Source organism: Thyridium curvatum, assembly GCF_004353045.1.
Source record: "Thyridium curvatum strain D216 chromosome Unknown NODE_14_length_560046_cov_85.173820, whole genome shotgun sequence".
Lineage (NCBI taxonomy): Eukaryota > Fungi > Ascomycota > Sordariomycetes > Thyridiales > Thyridiaceae > Thyridium > Thyridium curvatum.
This window is the reverse complement of record NW_022156769.1, coordinates 259,973-273,072: the sequence shown is the minus strand read 5'-3', so window position 1 is coordinate 273,072 and position 13,100 is coordinate 259,973. Positions and strand designations below refer to the sequence as shown.

The window sequence follows — 13,100 nt, the reverse complement described above, 5'->3', positions numbered from 1 at the left end:
TCATCACAGGTCCTCCATGCTTCGTGCTTGGAAGTATGGAGATATGTAGCACCAAGGCAGGATATCGCAAGACTGTGATGGTACCGTTGTATCAGGTTGAGGGGTCTCGACTAAGGTAGCTTCGACACCAGCCAAGCAGCGTATTCCCTTTTAGCATCACCTCCAAGCCCAGACAGGACCGTGGGCCCCAAGATGAACAGAGGCTGCGCGTGTGCATCGTCGGCTATGGGGCAGCCATCCCTGCAACCTCTGCCCCCCATCCCCGTAGTGCTGTTAAACGGGCAAGCTCCCTCTAGCGAGCTCCATTATTGAGCTGCATTCAGGCGCCTGATTGGCACGGGATTTTGTCGCTACACCAGCTAGGCAGGACCCTAGCGAAAAGCAACTGCAAATGCCCCGGCATCCCAGCCCCGTTTGTCCCATTATGTGGTGATAGATGTGGTGGTGAGATGTCGAAGACCCAATCATGAATGGCCTTCTGGATAACCCCGGACAGAAATTGACAGGCCATGGCCGTGCCCGGACCCCCGGTCTCCTTTTCACAGTGGTCGTCGGTCCCCTTCTTAAGCTGTGATAACCCGAGGCGTTCACTTTCGTCTCCCTCGTCTGCTCTGCTCTGCTCTGCTCTTCACACGCTCGCTTCGTGAAGTTGTGATCGACTTCGCTTGTCCTTCGTTGAAACCCCTTGAACAACATTCCCCTTTGCTTCTTGACTCTGTAGACTATTCTTCTATATACTTTTTGTTTTTACTACCACCTAATAGCCCTTTGAAATTTCTACCGTTTACGATCGCTCAGGTACCAAGCCTCACATTCCATTGTCAGGTCTATTATTACCCGGCGGCCCGTTGGAGGTAGGTAAATATTTGTGACCGTTGCACTGGCATGCTACCTTCGTACCCGGCCGGTAGTGTCCTCAATGCTTTCTGGGGCAGCCTGCCCTACGGTTGGGACGAGAGAATGTCATCATGAATGTTTTGCTAACAGCCATTGTTGCAAAACACAGAATATTTCAAGCCCTGCGAACCGAACATCTTCCACGCCTATCCGTCCAGCCCTCATATCCAGCCATGCCTTCGTTCAGGAACATCGTGGGCGTCGTCGCCGCTGCTTTCGTTGTCAGCGTGCAAGCCGACTACTATATCAACCCCGACAGCGTCTCGCAGACCGACCGTAAATACTGGTGCCAGTCAGAGCTGTCTACGTGCCCCATTATCTGCTCCCAGACTACCGAGGGCAAGCCTATCACCAACACCTGCGACCCTGTAAGTGCCAGTCCTGAGAATCCTGCTCACGACGTCTCGCGAAACAGACTGATTGGAGAACGTGTGCTGACTCTGGCCGTTTTGCCAGGCTACTTTGACCTATGGCTGTGTCTGCTCCAACGGCCTGCAGCCCAACGTCTCCGAATACTCGCTTACCCTGCCTTACTTCGTCTGCCAGGAGTGGGGTAACCAATGCGTCAAGGCCTGCGGACAGGCCAACAATGGATGTGCAAACGCTTGCCGGGCAGACCACCCTTGCGGTGCCCGGAACCCCAGCCGTGTCACCTCCACATCCTCCTCGAGTACAGCCACTGCCACGGGCGGTGCTCAGTCAAACCAGGTCTTCTCGGGCTTTGGCGGCGACTCCGGCTCGGGATCTGACTCCAACTCCAAGGTGAACAAGAACGCTGCTCCCGCTCTAGGGGCGGAACGCGTCGGCTTCGTCGTTGTCGTGGGCGGCCTTGTGGCCGGTATGGCCCTGATGCTATAAACATGATGCAGAGGATGTGGTGATTTAGCCAGTGCTGGCAATGGCCTGGCGTGGAGGCGACGATGCAGTGTGGTCTTCAGCAGTATGAGTCGGGAGGAGTGCTTTCTGAACTGGGCACAAACTAATCTACTACTTAATGTTTAAACCGTCAAATTTGCAGCGGCATCTGGGATCAGGATACTGTCATGTTTCTCTTTGGGTCGGCGTCTTGAAAATTGGCTTCGGGAATGATGCGGCATCTGCCATGGATCGCTCAGTGTTTTCTTTGTTGAATCTGATCAATAAGAAATGGAAGAAGTCTGATAACGTATCTCGCTGCTCACTTTATGACAGAGTGCCTGGCACGGGATTGAACATTGATTCCAGTGGTGCACCTCGACAGGTAGGCACGTGTCGAAGGACCTCGAGCGTGTTTGAAAGCCATACATGAAGAAAGCCAACACTGGCTTTGATGATTTATTGTCTCGCATGCGTACTTGTATGACCTACCTGGATACTTCGAGATCCAATTATGGATCCTTGATTTCGACAATCGACCCCGTCGTCCCATGAAGCAACGAGGAGACTAGGTATACTGGCGGGAAAGACAATATCATATACACCTACTTGAATAAAAAGCAGCCGGCCCAGCACTGCTGCCCAGGCTGATCAAGGCAAGCTGATAGCAAATTTGACCTCAGGTTGCCACAAGTGCTTGATCGTTGGTCATCTAAAAGATACTACGCGTTGTAATTGCATTTGATCGCCATCCATAACTCGCCAGACCTCAGTCCCGACAGTTCGGGAGGCTTCATCGTGGTCTGAGAAGGCTGCGACAGGACATTGCAATTTGTTTTTGATGAAGTGTTGGAACGAGGCGGGCGGGCAGACGGCGGTCTTGTATATGTCTCAAAAAAGGTGTGACAAGGCCGTATGAATTAAGCTCATACTGCCGCCGTAGATACACGGTCGCCGTGTTCCGGGTGGGTAGCTAGAAGTTTACAGACAACGGAATCACACAAGAATTCCGTTTTCATCGCATGTCAAACAATGACTGTCTCTAGACAAGCCTACTTTCTGGCCCCCTCCATGCTATCTCATCATCTTGACGACCGAAAACATACACTTTTGAGTAGACAGGTGACACTGGCATGCAAAATACGATTTCAGGGAAACAAGAGCACAGAGCCTTGTTGATTGGCGACTTCGTAGACAGGTTTCTGCCTCTCTAGTTGGGGTACTCTGTACTTTCACATGCTAGATAGAACCCGGTTGGATCCAGAATAAATGCCAAAAACAGACCTGGAAACTTGGAAAAACGCGCTAGCCACATGGCTGCGGGAAAGCGGGAAAGCTCCTCGAGGCATGCGACTCGGCACTTACCTACTGTAAGTAAGGTGGCTAGGTGCTGGCGGAGAGGAAACAGGCTGACGTCGGCAAGTCGGCGAGGCTCTCGATCTGATTCGCGAGGACCAGACCAAAACGAGATGCCGCCCAACAAATGAGAAGGAGATGCTCGAATCGAGAAGGCAACAGAGCTTCTGTTTGGCCCCAAGAGGTAAGGCACGTAAGGTACCCTCCGCGTGCTGTGGATCTGCACGACAGGGTCTAAAATGAGACGCCAACTACCCGGATGTTAAATAAAATAGCACTGGTGCCGGCGCCCGCCCCTCATTCAACCACTTTTTGGACCTTGGAGCTTCACCCTTTAAACACCGCGTCCGACCCGAACCCGTCCTTTTGGTGATTGCGCCCTTTCCCCCTCGGACACTCTCTGCCATGTGTTCATAGAGCTCTTCGGCCTTCTTCCCACCAATACCTCTCATCTACGGCCGTCTCCGGCTGCTGCCTTACCGCCTCGATCTCTTGGCTCTCATAGGGACCGCAGCCATGGCCCCCAACAACAGCAGTACGTTCAACGGCCCCACTAGACCCCGACCCCGATCGAGAGAGGGAGAGCTTTTCCCTGGACTGACAAGGAGTGCTGGTAGAAAGCGCGGCTGCCGAGTGCATCTCGGATGATGCACTGATCCATTTGAAGTCGTACAAGTATTCAAGTGTCGACAAGTCACCGGTATCCTACTATATCTTGCGACCCTACGTATGTGCTTCTGCTGTGCTATGGGCTACCCAGCCCCGCGGTCCCTTTCCCGAATGCTAAACTGGACGTGATAGTGGAATGCCGCCGTCGAGCTCTTGCCGCTATGGCTTGCCCCGAACATGGTGACCTTGATCGGCTTCTTCTTCATCCTCGGCAACATTGGCCTGCTCGTGCTCTTCATGCCCGACCTGGTCGGACCGGTAGGTTCACCGCGCCAAGACCTGCGGCCCCTCCCCACTGGACACGGCCGAGCTGACGACGAGGATGTGTGATCTAGGGTCCGTCGTGGCTATACTACAGTTTTGCGTTCGGTTTGTTCATGTACCAGACCATGGACAACCTCGACGGGAAGCAGGCACGGAGGACGGGCACCTCGAGCGGACTGGGTGAACTCTTCGACCACGGCATCGATTCGCTGAACTGCACTCTTGCCAGCCTCCTTGAGACGGCTGCCATGGGCCTCGGGACTTCCCACTCGGGCGTCTTCACCGCACTGTGTCCCTGCCTACCCATGTTCTTCTCGACCTGGGAGACCTATCACTCCCACACGCTGTACCTTGGTGTCATCAACGGGCCGACAGAGGGACTCTTGATCGCTTGCAGCGTCATGGCAATTTCTGGTTACTTCGGACCGGGCATCTGGACGGAGAGCATCGTCGATATTGTCGGTGAGAAGATGCTCTTCGGATACGCACACCTTGTGGGCGACCTGTCCATTCGTGACATCTGGATCGGCATGATCGTTGGCTCGCTGCTCCTAACCCACATCCCCTTCTGCATCTACCACGTCGTCAAGGCGCGCCGGAGCAAGAACCTTCCTGTTGCGCCGGTATTTCTCGAGTGGACGCCCATGGTCGTCTATACCTTCGCGATCGGCGCCTGGCTCTACTCGCCCTACTCGACCTTGATGGCGGAGAACCATCTCGTCCTTTTCTGCATGACCATGTCTTTTGTTTTTGGCCGCATGACGACCAAGATGATCCTGGCTCATCTGACGCGCCAGCCTTTCCCCTACTGGACCGTCATGCTCACTCCCCTCGTAGGCGGAGCCATCCTGGCGAACCTGCCACGCTTCGGTTTCGAGCCCATCAGCGCCCAGAACGAGCTGTACTACCTCTGGGCCTATTTCTTCTTTGCCATGGCCGTCTACTTCCGGTGGGCATACCTGGTGATCACGAGCATCTGCAACTTCCTCGGCATCAACGCCCTGACGATACCGTACGACAAGCAGATGGAGAACAAGAGGCTCCACCAGGCGGCTGCCAACGGGGTCGCGAACGGCAAGAAGAAAGCGTAAAACAGAGAATCGAGATGAGCTGCCATCTGCGCTGGGAAGAGGCGACTAGTCCGCGAAAAACACAGCCGCCAGCCTGAATCTTGGTTCTCGGCGGGGTTGGAAGCTCACCGGCGGTGACTGGTGACTGTACGTGGATCTCTGACTGGGCGTGACAGTACGGCAGAGTTACGAGCGTGCACGAGGGGTTGGGCTTGCGTGCTCGAGGCCCATCTCGTCCCCGACACCTCCGAGGTGTTCAAAAGCATTTTGCATTTTCTGCATTACTGGGATACTGGCGTTGTGGAGATTGTCCAGAATTACATTTGCATTGTTGCAGCTTCCGAGCTGTTCATAGAGAGGTTTGGTCTGTCTGCTAGACCAGAAGAGAAGCATTTTAATATACATGAGTATGGATGGGTTTTGCAGGGTACAAGGGACTGACAAGATGCACTCAGCCTGTAATGACCATATCAAAAGTATTTTTTCATTATTTATTAAAAGTGATTCCCTGAGCGCGTTGCCCTCTCGACTGACCACGAAGAAGCGGGGTGTCGCAAGTCGAGCAGCTCTTTGCCTATTATTGAGCAGATTGTAGCATATGGCCAGACCAGGTCTGAAGTCGAAAAGAAGAAAACATTGTCGCTGTTGTTGTGATTATGCTAGCCCGTCCATCTTGTGCCTCGTGTTATTCATGGCGAGCCTCGTATTACTATGCAATAAACCAAGAGACGTCGCTCATGAGAATAAGAACTCCTTCAAAACAGGGGACCCCGAAAATTCTGGATTCAATAATATACAACTAAGGGCAGGCTTTGTCAGTTCTTGACACTAGATTTCGATCAGGTGCCCAGGAAAGGCTCACTTTAGAAAGTATTGCAGGCCAGCTCTCCTCTTCTCAAGAAACTTTGGCCGGAACTTTGATATAACACTCTTCGGAGGGAGCGTTGGGACTGCCGCCTCGAAGCCGGGGAAAGTCTGCACCAACTCGTACCTGAGCTCGTCGAACTCAGAGTACCGCTTTCTTATGTTGATGTACGAGCCCTAGTGGGCGAATCGCGTCAGTCGAGGCTCAATGCCCTGCTATGCGCCCACGGCCCCAAGGGACTTACCGTCAACGTCTCAACCCTGATGTTCCAGACGACAAACGCGCCAATGTTGGTGGCGCTGCCGTTGACGACGACGTAGTCTGTGACCTCGACGCTCTTCGCCCAGCAGGCCCTGTTCCTGTCCCGGCCCAGCCCGCCGTCCCGCGCGTGGCCGCTCTCGTCCTCGTTGTCCTGGAGCGTGATGGCCCCGACGGGCAGCACGCTGTCGGTCGACAGGTTGGAGACGGTGCGGCTGTGCGACTGGGTCCAGTACGGCGGCTGCATGACGGGCGACGTCACGGGCGGCGAGGACGACGCGCCGCTGGCGCCGTCGTCGTCTCGCGCCGGCCTGGGCGCGCCGCTCAGTATGTCATACTCGTCGTCGAAGAGCGCGGCCCGCGTGGGCTCCGGGGGTGGTGGTGGGAGGACGTGCGACAGGGAAGGGTGCTTGCTGTTTGCGCCGCCGCCGCCGCCGCCGCCGCCGCCGTTCAAGCCGCCGTTCTGACGTGGGTGTTTGTGGTCTGCCTCCGCCGCCATTCAGCCATGCGAGGCATGCGCTCGGGGCATGGACCGTGGGTGTGCAGAGTCTGGGTTCCGCGTGGCCGGCCGGGTGCTTTCTTGAAACGCTGGTGGTGTCGATGTTTTTCTGGGGAAGTACTTGTATCCCCCGTGCTGGGGATTTGTCGGATGAACCCGTGTTTGGTTAGACGATTGCGTGTAGACAGTCAAGACAGTGGACACAGATTCATAAGATTACTGGAGGGCGATACTGTTTAGCGTGGGGAATGCGATTAAGGTAATGTAGGTAGTGTGTCGCTGGAGAATTATGGATGGAATGGTCAAGTGTCAATTAACATGCACCCGATGAATGAAGTCGGAATTTGTCAGAAAATTGGACGGTTCATTCAACCACCGCCCGTCACGGATCGAGGCCACAAGAGATTCGTTCCAGGGTCGTGATCGGCACAGGTATCGTTGAGACCGTAGGCCGCAGTTACCTAATCCCAGTAATAACATTACAGGACTCATCCCGTTATCTACAATATGGGGAAACGGCACCGATATGCAATCGGGTTTCTTTCTTCGCGATACTTGAATGATGCAATTCGAGGACTCGTATAAATGTCGTATGCATATGTACACAACGGTTCAAGCTATTTGGAGGCCCCATCCACTGAACCTACAGGTAAAGTCGCTCAGCCACGGTGGAGATTCCCATGCCACCGCCAGCGGCCTCGGGGCACTTCCCCCAACATGTCGGACCAGAATGCAGCCATGCTCGCATCCACAGAAGTGCTAAAAAGAGCAGCTCGCAAAGAATAGGGTGCTGCTGCGCCCTGAAGCGCAAGCTTTCTCGGAGCTGGCCGAATGAGTCCAAGCCAGCCTCCGAGCCGAGTGGATTACGCTTCGGCACCCACTGCCGGTCTGTACGATGTACCCAACCAACTTGGCCGTCCAGTCGCTGCTACTAAGATCAGCTCGGTTTATTAGTCTGCCTGCTTTTCCTGTTCAGCAGACGAGTTGAGCGCCACCAAGTCTTTAATAGACACCCTTCTCGCAAACTCCAAATCGCTTGGCCTTTGCCGTTCTTGCCTTGTGGGCCGTTATGTATTTGTATTTTGCGCATTGCCCTTGATGCTATGAGCACCAGACAACGAGGAGAGGAGCAGCAGGAGGCCCAGCTGCCGGCCGGTTCCAGCGCAGCCAACGGCGCCGGGCTCTCGACGTCATCGCCGGCCCCCGCCAAACCCTCGACCCCGCCAAAGAGTCCAAAACAACATGAACGGCGGCCCTCGAGCAGCGCACCCGGCTCGAGGACCTCTCTCGACAGCACGGATGCGCGCTCGACTCTGTCGCAGTCGCGCAAGAAGGAATACATGGACTCCCTGGTCGTGCCCTCGAGCGAGGAGATGCAGCGCATCGCCGAGGTCCAGCGATCGCGCGAGGTCGAGCACAAGCGACAGCGATCCCGCGATGCCCAGCTCAAAGTGAGCGCCGCCGCCTCTGGGGCCGCCTCTGTTTCTGCCTCGGCCTCGGCCTCTGCACCGGTCGTCGCATCGACAAGGGTGGGAGGCCAGAATCGGCATGGGAGACATGGAAGCTTGTCATCCTTGCTGAGGTTGCCGAAGGGCAACATGAGCGATGACGAGCAAGGCGTCCGTCAAAAGGCCGCATCGCTGATCCAGAGGACCTATCGGGGGTACCGGGTGCGCAGGGAAATGAAGGGACTCGGCGTCAACGCGACAACGCGCTGGACTCATGCGCTGCGCGAAGCCCAGTTTCGCGAAATGACCAGGCCGAGGGCGAGGTCAGAGCTCGGCGAGGGCGGTGTTGTCAGTGTACTGTCTCGGCCAAGCTTGGAGGGCGAGGGCGGGCCGGCGAGCGACTCCCCAAGCCGGTCCTCGACTGCGGCCAGGCAAAATTGGAAGAAGGCCGCGATCATTGCCAAGAGGGCGACGACCGATGAGAATTCCTCATCCGACTCTGATTCGAACTCGGAGTCATCAGACACTACCGGCAGCGAGGCGTCCGAGCACAAGGCAGAGATGAAGAAGCTTCGCCAAGAAGCCAGAGAAAAGCGCAAGAAGGACTCCAAGATGATGGGCCTGCAATACTTCCTCGAAATGGTCGATTTGAAACACCGCTACGGGTCTAATCTGCGAACCTATCACGAGGAATGGAAAAGGGCAGACACTCACGAGAACTTCTTCTACTGGCTCGACTACGGTGAAGGGAGGAATGTCGACATAGAGGCATGCCCGCGAGAGCGGCTGGACAGAGAGCAAGTGCGTTATCTCTCCCGCGAGGAGCGGCAGTACTACTTGGTCAAGGTGGACGAGGACGGCCGTCTGTGTTGGTCGAAAAACGGAGCAAGGATAGACACCACAGAGCAGTGGAAGGACAGCATACACGGCATCGTACCCGCGGATGATCCTACGCCAGCGTTTCAGTCGTACTCGACAAACGAGACTCGCCTTCTGGGAGACACCAGCAGCGGTGAAAGTGACAGCGAGGACGAAGACGAGGCTTCAGAATCCGAGCTGGAGGCGGCGCGGGCTGCCAAATATGCCAACCCGGGCATGGATCAGGCCAAGGGCGTTAAAAAGGTCAAGCACGTCTCGGCTTCAACCATCTTCAACAAGCTGCTTAGGAAGTCTGTCAAGAAGAACACCTGGATTTTTGTCGCCGACACGAGCTTTCGGTTGTACGTGGGGATCAAGAACTCGGGCGCCTTCCAGCACTCCTCGTTTCTCCAGGGTTCTCGCATATCCGCAGCAGGCCTCATCAAGATTAAAAACGGCAGACTCACCTCTCTGTCGCCGTTGAGTGGCCATTACCGGCCGCCGGCGTCGAATTTCAGAGCCTTTGTCAAGTCGCTCAAAGAGGAAGGCGTCGACATGAGCCACGTCTCGATCTCCAAGTCCTACGCAGTGCTTGTCGGCCTTGAAGCCTACGTCAAGTCCAGACGGAAGGGGAAGGATCTGGTACGAAAGATCACACATAGGAGGGACAAGATTATCGCACCGGAAGAGGTCAAGCGGAGAGAGGAAGAGGAAATGGACAAGAGCGAGAGCGCGGCAAAGGAGAGGGAGTTTCTGGAAGAGGAGAGGAAGAGAGAAGAGAAGGAGAGGGAGGAGAACCGTCTGGGAGTGCAGGTGTTGCAGAAGCTACGCGTGACCCCTAGAGAGCCTGAAGGACAGAAGGGGAGCGAGGAGGCTACGTATAAGTGATTGTTGAACGTCATTTGCTTCTTCATAACGGTAACGATTGCAGCGGTAATGTAATACCTGATACCCTTTAGATTAAATTCCAGATGGCTATGAAAATGTTTGGACAATGGTGCTGATTGTTTAGTCAAACTGCGAACCAATTCAAGTTTCAAAGAGGAAAGTGGTTGTTGATGTGAATTGAAGCCAATTGATTAAAAGCATCTATTGTGAAGATTGAGTAAAGGAGGGTTTGAATGGTTGAATTCAATTCCAGAGGGAAGAGCTGGAAACGTCTCTTTGAGTTACAGTGCTTATTTATAGCGATCAATGCATCATCTTTCAGACGAGCCTACAGCAGGCTCATTGCCTATAAGCCGCCCAATAACCACCTAAAGGCCGCTATAAAACGACCACTCTGAGGTCTCCACGTGACGGCATTCTGGAGGGACGTTACCAGAGTCTAGCGCTGACCAGGAGGTCAAAACACCCAGCGTAGCTAACTGGAGACAGCACCAAGACAGCCACCCACACACCCACAAACACCACTAGAAATCGGGGGAGGAAGCAAGACGAAAAAAATCAACAGGTTGTCGACACAACACCACAAACATCGGACTGCCCTCGTGCAACAGATTTCCATCAACGGCGATCGGTGCATCATGATCGCATTGCCCTCAATTGGCAATGGCGGCCTCCATCGTTCGTTCTAGAAGGGCTGAAGTCTCTTCCCCCTTCCAGAACCACCTGCACTCACCGCGTCACCACCGGTCGCAACCCCAGCGACGGATGCCTATCGCCACCGCGGCATCGTCGCGTCAAAATATCCTCCATAACACCGTACAAAACGCCAAACGGGCCCGCGAGGTGTCGGACTCCGACCTAGATCCCATCACATCCAAGAAGGCACGGATCAGTATCGAATTGCTCGCAAAGAGCGCCCGTAAGACGGAGAAGGCTCCGCCGACAAATGCGGCTGCCCGTGCTGAAGTGCCTGCTGTCAACAAGCCCACATCCCTTGCGGCTACAGGCAACAAAACCACCGCCAAGCCCAACCGAGCTGTCGAGGCTGAGCAGCCAGCCAGCACCAAACACCAGGAAAAGGTCATCAAGGGCCTCAAGCACGAACTCAAGGAGCTCCAGCCGTCAGCGCCTGAGATCAAGGAACAGGGCCGCAAGCTGCGGTCGCAAGAAGCGACGCGCTTCAAGAGCGAGCTGTCCGCCTATTTCCCCGACTACGATGAGGTAATCGGGAACGATCCCAAGGAAGAACGTGAGCACACCATCTCCCTCGTTTCCTCTTCCACAATTGCAAAATTGTGGTGTCGTCATCAACTCAAGCTAACGCGCCTTACCTATTTTTTTTTTCTAGATATCCTGAACATCGAGACGCCGATCGTCGTCGTCGCAGGTCAGCCACTTCCTGACTCCAAGGGGCACATTCCCCCGCACGGCTCGACAGCTAGGGGCCAAAATTACGCACCCCACTCCTACGATAAGTGGCCTGTGAGAGGCTACCGCGACGCCCTCTTCACCGATCTATTCGATGCGCAAGTCATCAACTTTGGCTTTCTCGAGACCCAATACAAGGGCAGGACCCCAAACGACCCCCTACCGGATTCATACTTTGAACCGGCGCACAAGAAGGCAGAGCGCCTGGAGAGATCGATTCGGAACTCGGAGAAGGGACGTGCTCAACATGAGAAGGATCAGATCATCCGCCTGCTCGAGGGGCTCCAAGGCCATGACTGGCTGAGGACCATGGGTGTCAGCGGCATCACAGAGAGCAGAAAGAAGACGTTTGAACCGGCGAGGGCCCATTTCATCAAGGGATGCAAGGCCATCTTGGAGAAGTTCAGGCTATGGAGCCAAGAAGAGAAGCGCAGGAAACTCGAAAAGGAACGCGCATTGGCCGAAGAAGCACGGGCCAGAGAAAAGGAATCGAGCAAGGACTCTGAAGAAGAGGAGAGTGAGGAGGAGCACGAAGCGGAGAGCGAGGACGATGACAGCGAGACAAACCCAAGCAGCGCGGGCCGCGAGACCGACCAGAGTTCGCGAACGAGCAGCGACCGGACCAGTGATGGCGATTCCCGCGAGAACAGCGATGTTGATGCCCATATCGAAAAACAGCTGCGTAACGACATCCTGATGGCGTCGTCGAAATCAGACGGCAAGAATTCAAAGCAGCGCAAAGCCCCTCCTGCCCGGCTACCAACCCCGGAGCCGCCACCGCCACCTCGAGAGTTCACTTCCTTTTTCGAAAAGAAATACCAGAGGGATGCAGCTCTGAGTAAAAGCCGCAGGAAAGGCAGGACTGTGCTGGCTTGGGGCCATCCGGTACCGGAGCCACCTGAGGCAGACTTCGACCTGCCCGAGGAGTTTCGAGACGTAGAGACCCTCAGGTCACAGGCCAGGCGGAAGCGACGAGACAGGCGAGGTGTGGGCAAACCTTGAAGATATCTTGTTGGCATCACGGTGACGTAGTTGTCATCGTTCGGTGGGTAGAAAACTACTGAGCAGCACGGCGTTTGAGTGTGGAAGGTTTTATGGTACTCGACTCGGTCAGATGGGGTTGCATGCCGGTGTCTCTTTCTCTTCCTGGAGCTCTCGGGCACTTTGACTGTTTTTTTTGTTAAAGAAAAAGAAAGACGACTTGTACATCCATGGCCTGGCGTTATTGGTTGGTTTGTGGGTTCACATGCCTAGCTGGATGGTAGAAACTCCTGGAAGTGGGAGTCATGCCTATGGGATCCGGATCAGAATATACCCCCAAGAAGCGGAGTTTATGTACTGCTTTGGTAGCATCAAGAGGAATAAGTAAAATAAAAATATCGGTAAAAGCCAATACCCCTAGTCTGCGACCTATGTGCATCTGCAGTCCTGTAGTTCGCAAGAAAATGAATGCATGTTCTCAATCTTCTGCAAAGCTTCAAGCTAATTTGGGGAGCTTTTTGGATCTTACAAAAGCTGAGCTCCAGCTCCCTGGCTCTCTGTTCATGAGTGTACCTAGGTACCTGATGGGCCAAGAGCCCCGCTGAAGCTGAAGCCCCATAACAGTGAACTTCCTATCAATAGCGCGTCACAATCGCCCTAAGCTATTCAGTCGCAATAGAAGGCATGTACAATAGAGACGATTGGTGGTCCGTGCGCCAGCGATCGCAACCATGGGTCTGCTCTCACTGGTATTGCTTAACCTT

The 13,100-nt window shown here is 54.7% G+C and overlaps 5 protein-coding genes across 5 annotated transcripts; 4 read left to right on the top strand and 1 right to left on the bottom strand.

The window, feature by feature from the left end:
* Positions 1-1,070: 1,070 nt before the first annotated feature.
* On the top strand, positions 1,071-1,755 carry E0L32_003285 (uncharacterized protein; the record flags this gene model as incomplete). The annotated part of the gene is made up of 2 exons (XM_031137568.1): positions 1,071-1,265; positions 1,354-1,755. 2 exons carry the CDS (start codon positions 1,071-1,073, stop codon positions 1,753-1,755), a joined length of 597 nt encoding a protein of 198 aa, XP_030998878.1.
* A 1,869-nt stretch (positions 1,756-3,624) lies between these two features.
* On the top strand, positions 3,625-5,132 carry E0L32_003284 (uncharacterized protein; the record flags this gene model as incomplete). Its single annotated transcript, XM_031137567.1, has 4 exons — positions 3,625-3,643; positions 3,726-3,835; positions 3,910-4,101; positions 4,164-5,132. 4 exons carry the CDS (start codon positions 3,625-3,627, stop codon positions 5,130-5,132), a joined length of 1,290 nt encoding a protein of 429 aa, XP_030998877.1.
* An 837-nt stretch (positions 5,133-5,969) lies between these two features.
* E0L32_003283 (uncharacterized protein) lies at positions 5,970-6,733 on the bottom strand (the record flags this gene model as incomplete). The annotated part of the gene is made up of 2 exons (XM_031137566.1): positions 5,970-6,152; positions 6,221-6,733. 2 exons carry the CDS (start codon positions 6,731-6,733, stop codon positions 5,970-5,972), a joined length of 696 nt encoding a protein of 231 aa, XP_030998876.1.
* Positions 6,734-7,836: 1,103 nt separating this feature from the next.
* On the top strand, positions 7,837-9,927 carry E0L32_003282 (uncharacterized protein; the record flags this gene model as incomplete). The annotated part of the gene is made up of 1 exon (XM_031137565.1): positions 7,837-9,927. One exon carries the CDS (start codon positions 7,837-7,839, stop codon positions 9,925-9,927), a length of 2,091 nt encoding a protein of 696 aa, XP_030998875.1.
* Positions 9,928-10,590: 663 nt separating this feature from the next.
* On the top strand, positions 10,591-12,357 carry E0L32_003281 (uncharacterized protein; the record flags this gene model as incomplete). Its single annotated transcript, XM_031137564.1, has 2 exons — positions 10,591-11,230; positions 11,276-12,357. 2 exons carry the CDS (start codon positions 10,591-10,593, stop codon positions 12,355-12,357), a joined length of 1,722 nt encoding a protein of 573 aa, XP_030998874.1.
* Between the last annotated feature and the right edge of the window lie 743 nt (positions 12,358-13,100).